The sequence below is a fragment of the Leptonotus elevatus genome, chromosome 7 (genome assembly GCF_054856555.1).
Source record: "Leptonotus elevatus isolate MCC_2025b chromosome 7, RoL_Lele_1.0, whole genome shotgun sequence".
In the NCBI taxonomy this organism is placed as follows: Eukaryota; Metazoa; Chordata; class Actinopteri; order Syngnathiformes; family Syngnathidae; genus Leptonotus; species Leptonotus elevatus.
Genome location: NC_141245.1, coordinates 22,347,298 through 22,366,781, shown reverse-complemented (window position 1 = coordinate 22,366,781; position 19,484 = coordinate 22,347,298). Strand labels below are relative to the sequence as shown.

The window sequence follows — 19,484 nt, the reverse complement described above, 5'->3', positions numbered from 1 at the left end:
TCTGTCAGGTTTGTCATCTACCCATCCAAACAGACTGTCAATTTATTTCAAGGTCTTCGTGTTAGCTGATCTAACAGGGAACAGTTCATTGTTGTCCATCTTAGTTTTTGAATGAGTCTTCTTCAGAGGTGGCAAAATTAATCAATAGAGATTTTTTCGCGTTCAGGTAACTGAAAATCGACTTCAATGTAGTATTAAAGTAGTACATTTGTATTTTGTTGCTTCCGACGACTTGTCTGCATCAGGCTGGCTTACTAAACATCCCTATTAACACTCCCTTTGTTTTACCTTTACAATTTTGTGAACTGCCAAGCTTTCATGCACATAAAAAAAAAAGAAAAAAGAATGCTCTAATGCGAACAATTGTTGTCAAATTGACTTGAAGTCTGCTTATGGTTTTGTGGCCGAAACCTTTTTCAGAGCGGGGATCGTCATTTTCGTAGATGTAGAGATGTGTGACGAATATTCGTAAGTTTCCATTTTCACTTGTCTTTCTTCATTGATGCATGCGTTTCTTTGTTGTTGTTTTTTTAACAATTGTAACACTTTGTTCCTGTTACCAATTTCCATTTGTGAAAATCAAATTATCCTCATATGTGCTAACTTTGTTTAACTCAGATGTTCCCAACGCAGGGTTTGAGGACTCCCGTGCGTCCACGAGCATTCGGTTGCGGTCCACAGAATAATTTACAATTTAAAAAGAAAAAGTAAAACGCTCTCTGTGAAATATTACAAATGTCCCTGCTTAGGCAACACTGTATGAAATAGAAATGTTTTGAGAAAGTGACTCCACAATTGCTTAAAAATGGAAAATAACATGAGAATTAGTCTGTTTTTCAGCAGGTAAATAAATCAATCGTTTTTTGTTTTGTTTTGTTTGTAATCATCACAACGCAATTTTGAAAAGTTACTAAATTGGCCAAACTGACAGCTTTTTTTTTTTTCAAACTAGGTCCTATCTATTTGCAGCTATGCAGTTCGTGAGATAAATGCACGTCAGTTAGTGATAAAAAAAAAAAAAGGTTTTTAATTCAGTTCAATTTTGTTATGTTTTTATTAAACAGATAAGATCATTATGGTTCCCGCAATTTGCAACAGGTCATGAATATTGAGTTTGAAATGTTCCAGAAATGTTAAATTCTCATGACATTTTGGTAGCTATGTTTAATTGGTGCTCGGATTAGGAGAGAGGCCTTGCGGGGTGTGTGTGTGTGTGCGGGTGGGGGGGGGGGGGTGGGGGGGGGGGGGGTGGTTGGATCCTGGTTTTAACTAAGCACAAATTTCAGATTCACAAGACAATTGACAGGTATGGCTCTTCTTTTCTTTTTCTGGTCGGTTCAGCATACTTGAAACGCAAGCGTTCGTCACCATATGCATGGTGCTAAATGAAACGTGCACATTTTACCCTAAAATGTGTTGCATATGAAAAAGATTACATGCACACAATTTTGAATCCAATTAATTCCAAAGGCCAAACAATACAATACAATGCGTTCCTTCAGACTTAAATGAATGCAGCACGTCTCGGCTGAATAATGAGCTGCTGCTGCAGCTTGGATTCATATAAATACTTTTTTAATGGAAAACCTGTTAGTTTCACTGCGCTGCGCGTTTGATTTGTTGGTCACACAAACAGCAGGGGGGGGGGGGGGGGGGGTGTCATCACGTTTATGAAATCATTCAAAAGTGACGTTTTTCAAAGTGCTGCCAGTCGCCACAAACTTGTGTTGTTGTTTTCCGTGTTGTCAACTTTGTTCATGTTAAGTCCTCCTGTCTGTAAAGTTTTTGTCAAGTCAATAATGGCTCCCTCCTTAGCCTCGCCCACTCCCCATATGTCCAACCAATCAGCTCCTTTCCTTCCAGCGTGTCCCCAACCTGTCTCATTTGAGTCTTGTTTTTTTTTTTTTTTCTCGTGATGAGTATGCAGTCAATCCACTTTAATCCACAAGGCAAAAAAGTTGCATTTGCTCTCAAGAGAGATTTATCGCATTGTGTATTTGTTATCTTGAAACTTCCCGTCATGGATTACTTTTTTCCCCCCCCCTCTCACCCCAGACCACAGAATGCAATCCGAATGGTAGAAAACGTGATTAGGAACAAATGGGCCACCAAATAATCAATACATTGTGCTTGTTAGTGGCGAAAGTGATCAATTTCACATGATGTATTGACAGCAGGGCTTTTCTCACGGTAACTCCGAGCCACCCAAACTTGCTGGAGCGCGCACAGCTGCGTCTTAATTTCATCCGCGGAATGCAGACAGCGGCTCACAAAGCGTCTGCAGGGTGAAATTCTTCGTTGTCATCTCTAAAGCCAAATTTACACCCTGCTGCAGGATTTCTTGTATTTCCTTTTCACACGGCATCTGGAAATATTAACAATGTCTATCGCAAGCTGCAATTGTGAAGAAAAGATCTGTTGTTGCCAAATGCCGTGATGTAATATTGATCCCATATTACCTAATATAAGTGGACATATTTATTGAATGTCTGCTCTTAAATTCAATTGAGGTATCCTTAAAAGGGAAGTCACCCCCCCCCCCCCAATAAATAAATAAATAAAAGAAAAATAATTTATTTTGACAATAATATGTTCTATGCAGCCCCACTGGTGTAAATATGGTATTGTGGTTAATATTGCGTTAGTGGAATGTGCGTTAAGCAGTAAAACCGTTTTTATTAACCCATCACAGCTCGGCTTCAGAAAACAGGTGAGCTGTGATTGGTCGTTGCCTGAGCCCTGAGCAACTGTGATGTCATCTTCAGTCGACAGCAAGTGGCAAAATGTCCGCCCCCTGAGACGGATAAAGTCGGCTGTTTTTTGCTTCATAATCATATTCCACAAATGTAATATCAATCAGAATGTCATGTTTAGACTGGTGAGGTCACATATAACATATTATTGTCAAGAATTGTTCAACCTTTGGCTTCTTTAAACCTGATTTTGGGACGCACCTTTTAATTAATCAATCGACAATGGAAATGTCTCTACTGTGGGCCAAATAAAGGTGTGACTTGATAGCACATGGGCCAGTCAAGAGAAGCACATCCTCCATCTTGGAGATGAATGTCCACCCCCGAGGAGCAGGAGTGTCCCATTACTTTTGAGTAGACTTGTGTCCACACGGTGAGGTTATGTTGCTTTTATTTGGTCCGATATTATCAGGGGTTTTCTACTTCATAACTGCCGATCCCCGTGCTGAGAAAGAATCGAGTTGCTCCGGTGTGGAATTGCAATCGCGTTCCTCTGGTGCCAAACAAAAATGGAGGACTAATAAATCTTCCCGAGCAGGTGAACAGAGACACGCACCGAGAGACAGACAAAATGTTATTTCAACAGTCAAGATGTGTGTGTGTGTGTGTGCTCGAGTGTGACACTACTCACAAAAGGACGGCATATTCCGCATGTGGACGAAATTTCAGGATGAACCTACAATGTTCGGTTCATTTTAGGTTGATCCTGAAATTTAAGGACATCACAAACTTTTGGTGAGTGCAGTGTAAGGTCAGAATAGTTCTGGAATTTTCATTATACTTTGAGTTTGTTTAGTTCATTTTAATTCGTTTTCAGAAAGGGTTGGTTAGTTTTTATTAGTTTTAGTTTTTTTTTTTTAAATGCTTCTTTTTAGTTGTTTGTATTAGTTTTAGTATTAATTGTATTTTTTTAATTGTGTTGTGTGCAATAAATAAATAAATAAATAAATATATATATATATATTTAAAAAAATATATATATATCACAGTAAGTATTGTTTATTATTATTATTATTATTTATTAAAAACAACCATCTGCAAATCAAATCAAATACAGGTACTGTATAACAGTCCACAGACTTTGAAGTACTTTTTTTCCCGTTAATGATAATGTTTTTGTTTTTTAATTTAAATTTGAGCAATTTTGTTAGTTTTTCATTTTCCGTGGATAGCGGGGGCCCACTTCAGTGTGTTCCTGGTAACGCGCCCCCACCTGATGACAACTCCCCCCCCCCCCCCCCCCCCCTTTGTTCCCCTCCCCTCAACAGGCCTCTGGAAACCATCCGCAAGAGCCGTTGAACCCGACCGAGTACATGAGCTACCAGCGCGACGTGGAGCACCTGCCCGAGTGTCAGCCCCCCAACCCCCCGGCCCACCCGCCCGTCACCTTCCTGCCTCAGCACGCCTACGCCCAGCCGCCCGCCAACGAGCCCATGTACTCCAACACCGGCTTCTCCGCTCCCGCCGGCCCACGATCGCAGTTCCCGAAGGAGCAATCCGTGTGACGCCCCACAAACACCAAAACCACTCAGCACCCCTCACCCCCCCCCCTCACCCCCACCCCGCTCTGCTTGTTTCCATCTTTGCATTGTTTTCTACTGTGTACAAAATAAGTTTGCCGACTCTTTCTATAGCTTGTCACCTTTTCGTGGCTGACTTTTCTTTGTACCGTAATTCAATTGCTTGCTTGCGTCCCCCCGAAAGTCGACTACACCGCAAAAGCTCAGCTTAAAAAAAAAATAAAAAAAAAAAGATGTACTAAATTTAAGGGAAACAATATAACAGGAAAAATCTTAAAACAAGCCATCATAGCTAGCTTAAAAAAAAAAAAAAACAGCTGTCTTTAAACAAATTTACCAATTTAGAATGATCAGTGTTCCCATATGCAAATATGGAATTTGATTTGATAAGCTTTCATAATTGGAAAAGTTTGGAAAAGACAAACTATTGTGTGGTAAAATGTGTTTCCAAGATTGTCTGTAAAGAATTATAAATATTACTTATTTGATGATGTAAATGGCGTACATATTTAGAATAATAATGATAGCTAGGAAATGCTATTTTAGTAGAAATTGCGTGTGAAGGCTGTAAGGCTGAATGAAAACCTGTGGAATTATTTGGAATGATATTGAATGACATGGAATGAGCTGAACATGCTAAAGTTGGAATGGTTTGAATTCATCCGGAAATCTCGAAGCAGTTGAAGGAAGAAATATAGCAACAACAAAAAAAATCGATAAATAAAATAGCAAGAAACAAAGAAGGAAGGAAGGAATCAAGTAAGCAATGGAGGAAAGAGCAAGTCGTAACGAAGTAGAAATAGATGGACAAAAAATGGGCAGAATAAAATTGAATATTAATATTGAAGAATCAAATACAAAACCGTTTAAATTTCACAAATCATTATTGTCTTTTTTTTTCTTTCATTTTTTTACTGAGATTTAGATATTTAAAATTTGTAGGAACCCTGAATTATGGTATTTTGTGCTTTGATCTAAATTTACTCATAACCAGTAATACAAACTCAAAACGTTGTAATTCCTGAAAAAAAAAACCTTGAAGCAGGTTAATGCACTTTCAGTATATGAATATCTTAGCAGACAAAGAACATGCACATTTTGTCTTGATTGGAGAAAAACAATCTTGGTTCGATTCGCGTTTTAGCAGCGTCCATCCACTCTGTCTGCTGGCTTGCAGCTTTGCGGCGTTTTCTACTGTGTATTTAAAAAAAAAAAGAAAGTATTCTTCTTCTTTCTTTTCACTTGGCTAGCTCGTCGTCGCCTTTTCGTAACTGCCTCTACTTTCTCCCCTTTGTGGCTGTCAAACCGATTTCTTGCTCGCTCTCCCCTCAACTACACTGCAATTAAAACAAGGAAACAAGTCATAAAATGAGTAACATAATTATCTGCCAATAGAACAGGAAACATTTTGATTCAAGAAAAATGACGGCCTCTAAAAACCTCCACCAATGTCTTAAAGTAGTTCTGCACTATTAAGGAAACGTTACGAAATGATGTAGGAAAATGTGCTTAAATCGAGTACTTTCTAGTCCACCAATATCACTCGCTGTCTTACATCGAAATAAACTTATACTAAAATTGTAATAAAATCTCTTAAGTTTTAATAGCTTAAGGTGTTCAAGGAAAAAATGCTCGAGGCAAGTAAAATGCTCATACATATAAACTGCCTGTTTAGAAGAAATATCTTGGCAGATGTATTTTGCCTTTATTATTTGCGATATTGACATCATTTGTTAGGTTCAAATTTCTTTCCAGTGATAAAACCGTACCGTCGCCCCACGACTGCTACGTGATGGTGAACCCTATCGTCGCTTGGCTGTGTTTGATGGACCTTTCGGCTTGTTAGCACGCTTAGTTACAAGGAAATACACGCGTAAAAAAAACTTCAAAACAAAAAAAAAAGGGCTTGCGATGCGAAAGTATCCTTTCGTATTTCTCTTAGTTCCATCCACGCAAGACAGTCTTTGCTTTTTTTTTTTTGTAAATACATATTTTCTAGTAGTAGTTGCCAAAGACACATACAGTAACTCCGTGTAGCGTAACTCTATTTTCGAAACGCAAGGTATACCATCACTGATTGGTTACGTGTGTTATTTTCACAGCTCGTCGAAATCTTTTAATGTTTTCCAGACAATCATTCAAAAGTGGATCTCGTCTCAATTTACTCAGTGTAAAATTTCTGATTATGACAAATGCATACACAAATAGATTTAACCTTTTAGTCAAATTTCCGGAAATTTGGGGAGTATGGCAGCTTTCCATGGGAATTTTGGAAATTACTGTAACTGGGAATTGAGTCATTTAAAGGAAAGGTTGAAGCATAAAATACTGTATACAAACATTTTATTTTGCAAAGTAGATTGCTCCCCTTGCCCACATGTTATGGCATCAATTTGAGGGATGGCATATCTGAAGACTAACTCGAAAAACGTGTACAATGGTACACTTATGCTAGCATAATTGATCAAATATATTTTCCAACCGTTGGATTTGTAAATTCATGGTTTATTGCTGTGAATTGCTGTAAATTCCCATGAAGAGTTTCCAACTTCAAAAAATTCCCGCAGTTTTTCTCAAGAGTATTTGCCTGTCACTATGTATCTGATAAAATCTCATTTCCACCAAGCACTTCGGTTCAGCTCGGTACTCAACTGTGTAATGACTTGTCCCATTTTTTGGCAACTTAGTTAAGTTGTTGGGTGCTGTGCAACATCCAGGTTATGTTAGCCAATTTTGCTTAGTTATCAGCAACATTTTTAGCATTCTGAGTCCATGTATGCGTCTGCTCGCGTTCTAGATTTGCAATCTTTTATAAATATAGCAGTTTAAGAAGACGTCATCTTGGTGTGTTTGAAAACAATTTGAAAGCGCCCCACTGACATTTCCTTGTTAGCGACATATTTAGCGTTAGCATTGCCGCTAAAACGTGGTGGTTGTTGTTTGTTGGTTTGAGAATCAACAAGAATCTGAAAGGCGCATTGCTGACATTTTATTGTTAACAACATATTTAGCATTAGCTTTAGGGCCTAAAACGTGATTGTTTTTGTTTGAGAGTCAACAAGAAATTGAAAGGCGCATTACCGACATTTTATTGTTAGCGACATATTTAGCATTAGGGCTAAATAGTGATCGTTTTTGTTTTTCTGAAAGTCAACAAGAATTTGAAAGGCACATTAGCGGCATTTTATTGTTGGCGACATATTAAGCATTAGCATTGGGACGAAAAAGTGATTGTTTTTGTTTGTTTGAAAGGCAACAAGATTTTGGAAGGCACAACTAAGTCGTATCACAATTCACAACTATCGAAATGTAGCACCTTTAGCTTTAATTCCACATTAATGTATCTCCGAATTTATGATTCCGAACTGAACTGCCGTTTCTTGGTGGAAACGTTGCTTGTCTACAAACAATGACTTTTGGTGGCAATTTCTTCTTTTTTCGGACAAAGCCTGCTACTGTACAGAAGCACTTAGTGTCACTTGTGACACTTCATTGGAGACCATACATAAGCTAAAACAACACACACATAATAATAAAACATACACAAGTCCTCTCGACGTAGAAAATTTGCATCACCTTTTTTTTTTTTTGTTGCTTTGCTGTTGTTTTTCTCTTATTTTCTTGCCAAGTCCGTTGTATGCAGGAAAAAAAGTATATTTGTGTTTGTGCTAATGTGAAAAAAAACAAATGTGTTGAAAGTGTTTTTGTTTTTGTAAGTGGTGGTTCTTAAAAGAGTGAGTACGACTTCCTGTGGAGGAGCTTGTTGTTAGCATACCACTGAAACACAACGTTGTCTTCTATTTGTGACACGTAATTATTCTAGCGTTGATGATGATGTACGTATGTAAGTACAAGGGTTATTCAATACGTTTGCTTCAAGTGGCATTTATTTGGTTGTCATAAAGTGTCAAAACTTTAGTTTTCTTGTCACATTTAGTCTTTGAAACCTTTTGAATCCACTTCCTGTTTTTTTTTTTGTAATACTGTAACTTTTATTTTTCTAAATATGTATATTTATTTATAGGCTCGACACACCTTTTTCCTGCTCCATTTTTAACACCCGAGTAGCTTCTTACTGGAATGAAGACGTCATGTGAAATTCAAAAGAAGAAAATGTAATAGTTTTTCTTATTTTATTATCATGTTTGCTGTAAATATTAACAATGTATCAGATGTGTGTAAAAACAAAAAAACAAAATAAGTCATGCAGTTTAAAATTAAACCTCACATTACCCTATGTTTTTTTTTGTCGATTCTTTATTTTGAGAGTCAAATCCAGTCTGCGTTTTTGTGTTGGCCATGAGAAAGTTTTGGTAACCATGGCAACTGTGGGAAAAAGTCTCACACAAACTACTGCTTTTAAAAATAATAATAATAAATATTATTATTATGTTTTCCCTTCCCTTGTACCATCGAGACCGCATGGTGACAACCTTTACTTGGAAGTAAAAACAAACAAAATCCTACAGAGCTCCCAGTTTCAGACTGCTTTGTGTGAAGTATAGCGTAGCAACAAGCTAGGCTAAAGTCAGGCACACTTTGATTGATGGCTTATTACGCTTCCTGGAATTAAAACAAAATGGAAAGGTTTTGATTTTTTCATTCAACCCCCAAAAATTGCGTAAAAAAGGCCAAAATTTCAGAGATAACCTTTAAAGAGCCAGTGAGTTCAGAACTCTTTATTTTAATTGTATTATTATTGTGTGTGTGTGCTTTTGTTAGTTTGTTTGTGCAGCACTTATTCCTACAGATACAAATTAATAAACAAAAACCTTAAAAATAGTCATAATTTTAGAAAGTTGCTATCTTTATCTATGAAAAAAAGTTAGTTTTTTGCTGTTTTTTAAGGAAATGTTCCTTTCTCATGATACATTGTCAATCTGCAGCGAATAATTCGCATATTCAGGAAAAAGAATGTAAAGCTAATTCGTCCATTCATTGATGACACACGAGCTCTGATCTGCAGTTGAAATTATAGTTTAACATTGATTATGTGTAAATAGAAAATGAGCAATATGGCGCTAATGGAAAAAATTGCCGCTTGCGTTGTCAAGCTCTTGTCAAGCGGAGCACGCTTCCGCTTCCATGCATCACCGCAACGCCCTACGGCGACACGTTTTTGTCCTTAATGGCGAATTGCCGGCAGCGGATACGCCAGGCCGGCTTCAGCTCAGCTTTATTGATGTTGTGAGTTTGCGCTTTGCAAAACAATTCATATTGTTGTGCCCTACTCGGCTGGGGAAGGATGGAGGGAATGGGCGGGTGGGTTTGGAGTGTAACAATTGATTTGTTGTTGTTAGTCCAACACCTGTGAGGTTTTTTTTGTGGGCAAAACACAAGTCACAGTTGGCTCATGTTCAGGTTTTGGTTAGTGTCAATATAGGCCAAAGATAGTGCCACTTTTTTTTATTTAATGAAGTCATTCTTTTCCTGTATGAAAGGAAAAACTGCCCCCCCCCCATTTAAGCACTTCAGTTTCCTTTCTTTTGTGACAAAAAAGGTAAAAAAAAAAAAAGTTTACAAAACAACGATTTTATCATTAAATGGATTTTAGTGTAAACATGTATTTTATTGTTTTTAATCATCCTTTTATACTAACATGGGAACAGTAAAATAAATATTTGTATTATGATTTTTTTTTGTTTTTAAAATGTTTTAAGAACTGAATTTCAAAATCCACCATTCAGTTCACCCACTTATTAATTCATGCAAACTCTAAATCTAATTTCACTACCATTAAGCCATCATCAATAGTTTTCATTTTAATATAATGAGAATAAAGTCATATAAATTAAAAATTAGGAAATTATATTATATTTAATATTTAAGACAATTTTTCGGGGATTTTTTAACATGATTTTTTTTTGGGGGGGGGGGGGGGACAAATCTTATGACAGTAAAGTCACTTTAAAAAAAAACTTGTTTCTAGGGTCATATTTTGATTAATGAACTTTCATCTTTATTTTTTTTCCGAAAAATCTTTGGAATTATTTCTGTATTTTTCAAAAAAGTATTTTTTTAAAATGTGCATTAAAAACTTTAGAATATATATATATTTTTCGTCTTTTTATAGGAAAAAGTACAACATTTAATTTTAAGGAGTGAATTTCGCACTCACACCACACATCATGCATCTCTTCCGTTTTGTTTTTCTGTTTTCATAATGTTGACTTCCTTTCATTTATTTTCTATAGCGCTTGTAATTATCACCCAATTTTCTGATGTTGCTTTGTTTTTGTTTTTTTCATTATTCCAGAATGATGCAAATTAATTCCTCTGTACTTTGACATTGATAGTATGACAGTACGTCAAGGTCACCGCATCAGACTCCAAAGTTTGGCCGCAGTGATTCCCGCTGACAGTTGAGCTTTAGGGGCTGCAGAGGAAAAAAGAAGAAGAAGAAGATGATGAGAAAGTCATTTTGGAGCAGACGAATGAGCCAGCGTCTCTGCGGAGCCACGATAAGCCTGCGGGATGCTGCCAACAGGCTTGGAAACAACAAGCTGACTCCATCAACGTCCTGCGGCTGACTCACCTGCGACACCCCAAACTCACAAAATCCCGCACAGACAAAACCGCAATCGACAAGATGCCGCCGAGTTCATGCCAGTGCTTTGGAAACCTGCTTGGTGTCATTCATTCATTCATTCACTGATCTGTCGTTCTGGCATCATCATTCACCCATTGTTATTCATTCATGCGTTTATTTTCTTGCCATCATCATTTGGCTCTCCATCCAGCCATTCATTCATTCATTCATTCATTATAATTCATTCAATCATCATTTGTCCATCAACCAATTCATCCATTTATTGATCTAGCCAGTCTATCCATCATTCATTCATTCAGTTTATTATGCATTATGTCTCAATGTGTCAAACTACTCATATATTAACCATTTATTCATCCAATCATTGTCATTCATTCGTTCATTATTCAATTGTCCGTCAATCCACTCTGTTACTGATCTGTCATAGCCACCACCATCATTTATCCATCGTTATTATTCATTCATCTATTGTAATCTCTTCATTCGACCATGCATTCATCCATTCACCCACCTATTCATGAATTCGATTCATTCATCTATTATTCTACCCACCATCATTCATCCATTCATAATTAATTCATTGATTCCGTGTATTAAACTAATCTATCCACTCTCATGCATCCATTCATTATCATTTGTTCATCCATCAAACCATTTATTCATTATTCATTTGACTTTCAATCAATTCATTCATTTATGATCTATCCGTTCTATCCCCCATCATTCTCCCATCCATTGTAATTCATGCCCTCATCCATTTATTGTCATCTTCATTTGGCATTCCCTATATTCAGTCCATTTATATTCATATTATATATTCAATATTCATTTATTCGTTCCATTTGTTTTTTCATGTATCAATCTATACAGTACTTCTCCCATCATTCACCTTTTCATCAACACATGAATACGTTCAATTCTGTCCATCCATTTTCCATTCACTCACCCACCCATCTATCTATCTGTGCTGTTCCTACTGTGCACACTTTGGCCTCATAGGGGCAGTGTGGTGCACGCATACAGATAACGCACCTCAAGTACATTCATGGTTAAATGAATTGAAGACGCCCGTGAAGAAGAAATCGTCCTGTTCGGCGCCAGGAAGAAGCAGGATGGAAATGGAAACGAAATAAAGATAACATAATAATAGTAGATAGCAATAAAAGAAATAAAGGCTTCGTGGAATGTGAGGATTAACTACGCACAAATTGGGGAAAAAAACTACAAAGGAGTTGGCAGGTAAGCACAGCTATGCTGTGAATGGAAAATAGTTTGGGAGATTTGAAGGGAATGACAGCGGTGATAAACTATGAGGAGTCAGGAAGTGGTTCGTTGGTGCTAAAAACAAACAAACAGACAGGAACGCGTAGCTCGGGAAAAGAAAAGGTTTGGAAGTCATTCAGCTCAGGCAGTAATGATGAAGGACTTCATCCAGTTAACTACATTACTTAACCTCCCACCACACATACTCCCTACCCCCCCCCCCTCTCTCTCTCTCTCTCTCTCTCTCTCTCTCTCTCTCTCTCTCTGCACATGGCCATCGTAATATTATTATTATAATTTTTTTATAATAGTGAGTAGCATAACTAACGTTACTAAGTTTAAGTGCTGAAAACCTTAAGTCTCACAACTCTGCCTGCTCAGAGGAGGTAATAAAATGAATTCAATTTGAATTTTCCCAGTGTGAAAAAAGGCCTAGAGATGACTGCAATAAAACAATTTCAAAATGTATTTTTGGTTGTCCTTATGAACGCATAAGTGACTCTCTGTGCTTTATAGATGACCCCCTCCCCACCCCCGCAGGGTGTGTTGATTTGAATGGAAGCAACCAGGAGGCCTTGGGAGAGTTCACTTGACATTTCTATAATGCCAGGCCCGGTGTGGGCTCCCTCTGGTTCTGCTCCAGGTACTGTCCTAATTCATGCTTCTCGCCACTACCGTCACCTCCGCACTGTTAAAATATGCACATGCCTGCACACGAGCAGATAATTTATGCAAGTAAGCGGTGGTGTTATTTATCACAGAGGCAATGCAGACTTTTTATGACTGCTGCGTGTTTTGTTGATTAATGCGGCGTGAACATGTAGACCCCTTCATAGTGAAGGCAAGTGCAAATAACAAGCTGGCATCTATTTCCAGACATGTAGCCAATCATGTCATCTGTTGTACACTATATAGTAAATTTAAAGTATTGTAAAAGTTACATAAAAAAAAGAAGTGTTAATACAATTGAAAATGTTTTTGAAATTAAGAGAAAAATCAACATAGGAACAAACAAAAATGCAAAGAAAAAAGTACATTAAAAATGTATTAAGAAATACAAATATTCATATCGTAAATTAAATCAACCATAATAAAATTATCTGGCAGGGAGAAAAAAAATCAAAAACTTTTTTCTGCTGTGTTCAGTCAGGTTTGCATTGCAATGACAATCAAATGTATCACCTGGATAAAAGGCTTAATTAATTAAAAAACTGTGCAAAAATGAAAAGTTTCATCAAATACAGGCAAAAAATCTATAAATGAAATGTGCTTGTTTAGAAAACTTAAAATAACATAAGAAATAAAACCAGATCGCCGTGGCCACGTGACACAAGACGCACACACTCAGGAATTTACCAGTCAGAGGAAATATGTTTTTCATATCAAATCAAGGAAAACAGAGACCCAATCGGAGTAAAGCTCAATTACATATTTAATATTTTTTTTTTTATATTGAGAAAATGGACCATTCATAATCACATTTATATATGATCCAGGAAAAGAGCAAGGAAAAAGGGCATCCTGCGCGTTTCCTATCCAAATTATCTTGCAAACCTACTTAAACAATGTCAAAGATTAGAGGTTATGCTTTTTTTTTTAATGATAAACAGGGACTATTAAAAAAAAAAAGGTATAAACAGGGACTGTTAAAAGATTGGGATACACCAGACTGATCTAAAGTAACGAATGGACTCGTGTCTACAAGGAACAGACTTGTCACAGCTCGTGGGAGTTACGATAATAAAGACCATCTCTCACTCGTGTCCTTTTTACTAGGCCGTACATTTCATTCATAAACACACTGTACACATTTATTTTTATTTACTGCTGCCTCTACGATGCTAACTCACGGCCGCGTTTGCCAGAACCGTGATGAATTTTTCAGCGTTCCGTGTGCTTTCTGCTGAATAACCCATGTCCTATTTTAGCAAAGGCGGCACTAGCACATATATCCCAAATCAATTTTTCACGGCCATCAATAATTCTGTTTGTTACCCTGCGGCCTGCTGGCCGCCGCTGCCTCGATGGAGGCGACACGACGGGCTGCATGTCAACAATGGTACAGCAGAATAGGAAATATCACAAGGGTGGCGTGCGTCACTGTTAAGAAAAATGACTCCATTTTGAGCCACTGAAAACTACAGGTAGAGTGGGCTAACTCGTTTTTTTTTTTCATTTTGGAGGAGAATGATTTTAAGTTTTATAGCTACAATAAAATCTGGGAGATTTAAAACTTTGTGTTTTATATGACAATGATCAATACAACTGAGATACTGTCATCATCTTCTGCTGGCTTAGAACCAAACATTTGATTAATAGAAAAGGTTTTATGTACTAGTACTTCAAAATTAATAAAAAATGCTAAATAAGATTCACATATAATAACATACAGCGGCACTCTCTAACAAGCTAAAATTTGGATTTACCAATGGTGTGCCTCAGGGATCTGCTTTAGTCCCCCAAAATGCTTTACATTAATTGAATTTTAGTGGTTACAAAAATAAAAACATAAGGAGCTGAATGATCATTATTTGATTTTAACTCAAGATCACATTATATATAAAAACTAATAATATATATATATATATATATATATATATATATATAAATATAAAATAAGTGCAGTATATATTAAAAATACGTAAAACATTTACAGAAAAGTAAATGTAACATATTTTAAAAATTAAATGAAAAAGTGAAAATTACTGAACTATGTAAATGCACGAAATATTTTTTTAAATCAACAAAATAATCAAACACATTATAGAAATGTAAAATAAAAAAACAAGTAGAAAAAAAAAGAAAGAAGAGCAAATGTACATAATATAAAAATATACAAAATTACTGTAAAAGGAATCAGGTTTACAAGTTATTTTTAATCAAAATTACGACAATTTAAGCAAATCATCTAATATATTCTCAACACTGTACTGATTCAATTTGCATTGGGGTGGTAATAAAATGCTAACACAATAAACATAAAAAATAATTGAAAAGCACTGCATTAGCGACATGTTTAAGTGTCGCGAATGCAAATATAGCAGGGATTACGTGTGTGTGCATCTTTGTCAGCATCTACTTCCTGGTTTAAATTCATTCTCAAATATTCAATTTGCCAACCTTTTTCCTTTTTACACATAGGCTAATTGAAGCTTATTTTTTTATTCTTTTATAACACAAGCAAACAACAGCGGGGGCTGCAGAACAGCGTTGAAATGTCAGACGAGAATGGCAGCCATTGTGTGCCTAATCACCAGCTTTCAACGTAAACATGTACATAAATGTAGTCACACACTTTATTGTGGGAACATTAGTGTGTGTGTGTGGGGGGGGGGTTGTTGCTACGTTGGAAACGATTCCATTTGTGACAACAGCAACGCGACTTTTAATGTGTTTAATATGTTGCGTGTTATGCTATTTACCTTGGCGTGGAAAATAACAAAGTAAAGTCGCTTAAATCTCTAAGAAAATCAAACAAAAACAATGTGTACTATCAGATTTGAAACGGGAAGTAAAACTAAACAACTGAAAGTGTGCATACCCTTTTTACGAATTTAAAGTATAGATGTCCTAGTATGCTTTCTTCTTATATATTTACAGTCGCATTTTGCAGCTCCAGCCACGTGGGAGCTCCCGTCAGATGGATCCCAATGTTTAGCTCCACTGAATCATCTTCATCTTTGTCTTCATCGTCATCAAAACAATAGCAAAATAAACATGATCCCCCACAATGCTGAGCAAATCAGGTCTTAAATATGCCGCCTTGAATATAAAGCCAGCAGCAGCCTATTTAAGTGGCACACGTTCTAATCATTTGTCGGGGATAATTGCCTATCCCCTGCCTATATGTTTGTATTATCATATTATTATTATCCACCACTGGTTCCCTCCATCTTGACTAAAATAGAAACAACATGAGTAAATATTATATGGGTAACAAGCTGCAGTGCGGCTTCGTTCTTTTCACACCTAGGGACAATTTAGAGTGTTCAATTAACCCGCCAAGCATGTCTTTGGAATGTGGGAGGAGACCCGGAGAAAAACCACGCAAGCACGGGGAGAACATGCAAACTCCACCCAGGAAGGCCAACGCCCGAATTCAATCTCACGTCCTCAGCACTGGGAGGCGGACGTGCTAACCAGTCAGCTATCGTGCCCCGTGAGTAAATATAATTTCTATAAATGTAAATAGTTGGAAAAAGGGACACCATCGTGATGTCACATGTCTGGGTATGACTACTGCAACTTTGTGTTTGCATGCTAATTAACTTCCAATTCCTTAAGAAAAAAAGAGAGAAAGACAGCGATATGAGCGGAGCTGTCCTTGGTGCTGAAAGCAGCCAGCACTCCTTATTGGGTTTCATACACAGCCGTTTTAATTAGGAGCACGCACACACACAATCATAACGGCCGAATGTCATTTGAAGATTTAATGGATCCGGCGCCTTTTGTTTTAAATTGACTTGTTATTAAATGAAAATAGCTCCTGCTGCACCATCAATTACACATTGTTTACTTCCAGTTATTCAACCACGCATCTAAAATACACATTTTATCATATCTACTGAAGATAATATGGAAATGTGAAACCATTAGCAGGTTTAATTTTCAATAAAAAAAAACTTTTGAGGGGAAAAAGTTTTAATGTGGAAAGTCACCGATCATATGAATAAAATATAATAATATGGGCTAAATATTACATGACTTGATTGTTTAGGTAATATAACAATGTCACTTTGTCATTGACTTTATTGATTTCCACAAAAGGCTTGTTTCTCATATTGTTCACAAATGGTAAAAAATGTGTTAATGAACACATCTTCTTTGCCGAGATAATAGCTCACAGGTGTGGCATATCAAGATACTCAACTATTTTTTTCCCATTGAAAAGTATGGGGGGGGGTCATTCAATGCATTTGTAATGCATGTCAATTATACATATATATAGATTTTCACTGTTTGCGAGCCAGCCCAGTCACTATCCCCCATGTAAAGCGGGCCACTGCGCAGTGTTTTTGAGGGATAGATGTGTACCGATACCAGTACCTTCAAGTATTGACTTTTCAGGGCCGTTCTAAAATCAGGAAGTAGAAATTACAATAATAGAAAATTTCCATTCCATGAAATGAATGGAAATTTTAGTCTGTGGCTATTCAAAAGTTGAATACTCATACTGGTATCGGTGTAAAAAAAAAAAGGTGTATTGAACATCTCTAGGTTTTTTAGATTTTATTTCCTACATTTAAACAGTCTTGATGTGTAGCCATCATTCCAACTAGCACCTAACTGTCAACATTCTCTTTGTCATTCGTCACATGATCCCGGCCTGATTTTCCGGGCCGGGTGCCTATCAAAATATCCTCTGTGCCGAATCTGCATACAGTATTTGCCCGCCACTAAAGAGGCGCGGGGGCGCAGCTGGGAATGTTTAACCTGACGTTCTGGTCCAATTGTTCTGCTCCGCTCCCGGTTTTCTCAGCTGTGTTTGGAAAAGGGAGATGAGCATGGACATGCACAGTGTAGCCGCGCACACTCATTTGCATTCTGCCTGCGGGGTGAACAAATCCTTTTGTAATGGAAGTGTTTTTTTCTCCTTTTTTTACATGAATGAATGAAGCATAAAATGCATGCTATACATCAGAGGTTCTGAAACTCTTGAGATTTCTTTTTTCCAAGGACCCTCTCATATTGCAAATGCCAACTAACTACCAAGTATACACCTGAATGCTACAGGGATTAGAAAGTCACTTATATTCAAGACAGTTGTAATCATATGGAAAATAAAAACATTTTCCATATCAAGGGCTCTATTTTTGTAGCTGGCACATACTGAAATGCATAGCATAATCCTAGAATATCACTGCGCATGTTTGCTAGTTTGGCAGACAGCCGCATGAAAGTGAAGCTACGCCTGGCAAGATGACATTTTGGTGGCAGAAAGTCGCACTAAAGTTATGCCGCCTTGCTCTGACCATGTCTAAACAGTGGCACAGCTAGTATAATTCGATTCTGTTGAATTAGTTCTGGGCGCAGGAAATAGATTCTGAGCCTTGCGGACATTTGCGTGGTTCTCATCATATTTCATTCATAAATATAACAACTCTGAATGATTGTATAAACCTATTTCGTGAGCGTATTATTATTATCATTATTTTTAAATCAGACAAACAATCCAGGGTGGGGATCGATACCCTGTACAGGAGGACTGCTGACATATTGAAGTCATCAGCGGTTAGCGGAAGCTCATTCTTTACAGTATTTAATGAGGTACCTGCTTACATGTTATCTGTTGCCGTACTGGCAAAGCGCATTGGCAATGCTCCAGTCACGCACAGACCACTGTGTCCTTTTCCACATGGGGATGTCTCCATGTGAGATGTGTATGTGCCACATTTAAAGGCAAGCCATTTGGGTAGGTAGTAATTAGTAAATAGAACTGGCTGTGTTCACACCCACAACAGCGCAAACCTTACTTGATAAAATATGCTGTCTTGCCCGCTTCTGCGAAATTACCCACACCCTGTCCAAAATGCCTCTGTGCTGATTTCCCGCGCGCCATTCCAGATTTGTGTGGGTAACAGAAACTGCATACTCCCCCTTTATTTGACCCTAAGCTAAGATAGAGAGGAGTAATTGGCTTAGCATGTCAGTTTGATTGGTTCCCGTATGTAGTCATTCACTTCTTGAAAATTACATATTCTATTGAAAATTATTTTTGCCGACCCCCAAGCTTCAGTTGGCGGAATCACAGTTTAAGAACCATGATTTACGGTGTATATAAAGCGGCATGTGACAGTGTATGGAGAAGCAGCGTCTTCCCGGGATTCATTACTGAAGGGCACATTTGCCCACAGGAGACTTCCCTGGTGCAGTGGTGGGGATTTACTGCATAGAGATGGATGTGCGTCGGAATTGAGTAACGTTCCTGCTGTGCTAGCGGGAAAACAAAAAGCAACCAGAGACTGTGAGGATTTTTCTTGATTCCACTTCCTGTCAAAGAAAGCCAATCCCAGTTGACTTTTGGCGAGTGAAGGACTGGTTGCCAGACAATCCGGAATGTGTGACAATTTGCCATGTGGGGCGAAGTACCAGGAGAAAAGGAAGGATAGTAGATGGGAAGAAAAGAAGGAAACAAAGACAGATAAAAGGACGAAAGGTGAAGCAAGGAAGGTAATAATGAGAATGTCTTAAAAGAAATAAAAGGAAATAAGGGTTGAACAAAAGAAAGAAGCAAAGAAGGAAATAAGGACAGGAAGATGGAAAGAAGGGATGGAAGACAAACGGGAAGGAAGGCGACGGGATGATAGAACGGAACAAAGGAAGGATGGTATGAAAGGTTTGGAGGAAGAAAAGGAAGAAAGAAAAGAAACACCAATGGAAACAAGAAAGGGAGAAAAG

General features: G+C 37.5%; 1 protein-coding gene and 1 long non-coding RNA gene across 6 annotated transcripts in view; both read left to right on the top strand.

The window, feature by feature from the left end:
• Positions 1-8,510, top strand: part of nectin1b (nectin cell adhesion molecule 1b) — a 204,088-nt gene extending 195,578 nt beyond the window's left edge. For 3 of the 4 annotated variants that reach the window (XM_086081314.1, XM_086081315.1, XM_086081313.1), the window contains one exon: positions 4,022-8,510. In XM_086081314.1, coding sequence (XP_085937440.1) covers positions 4,022-4,258 — 237 coding nt within the window. In that variant the 3' untranslated portion in view covers positions 4,259-8,510. The remainder of the gene's footprint in view (positions 1-4,021) is intronic. The other variant, XM_086081316.1, reaches the window with a different exon arrangement.
• Positions 8,511-11,911: 3,401 nt separating this feature from the next.
• LOC147171599 (uncharacterized) overlaps positions 11,912-19,484 on the top strand; it is a 27,440-nt gene continuing 19,867 nt past the window's right edge. For both annotated transcript variants that reach the window (XR_015095598.1, XR_015095597.1), the window contains exons 1-3: positions 11,912-12,062; positions 12,603-12,729; positions 16,060-16,245. This is a non-coding gene — a long non-coding RNA (uncharacterized LOC147171599). The remainder of the gene's footprint in view (positions 12,063-12,602; positions 12,730-16,059; positions 16,246-19,484) is intronic.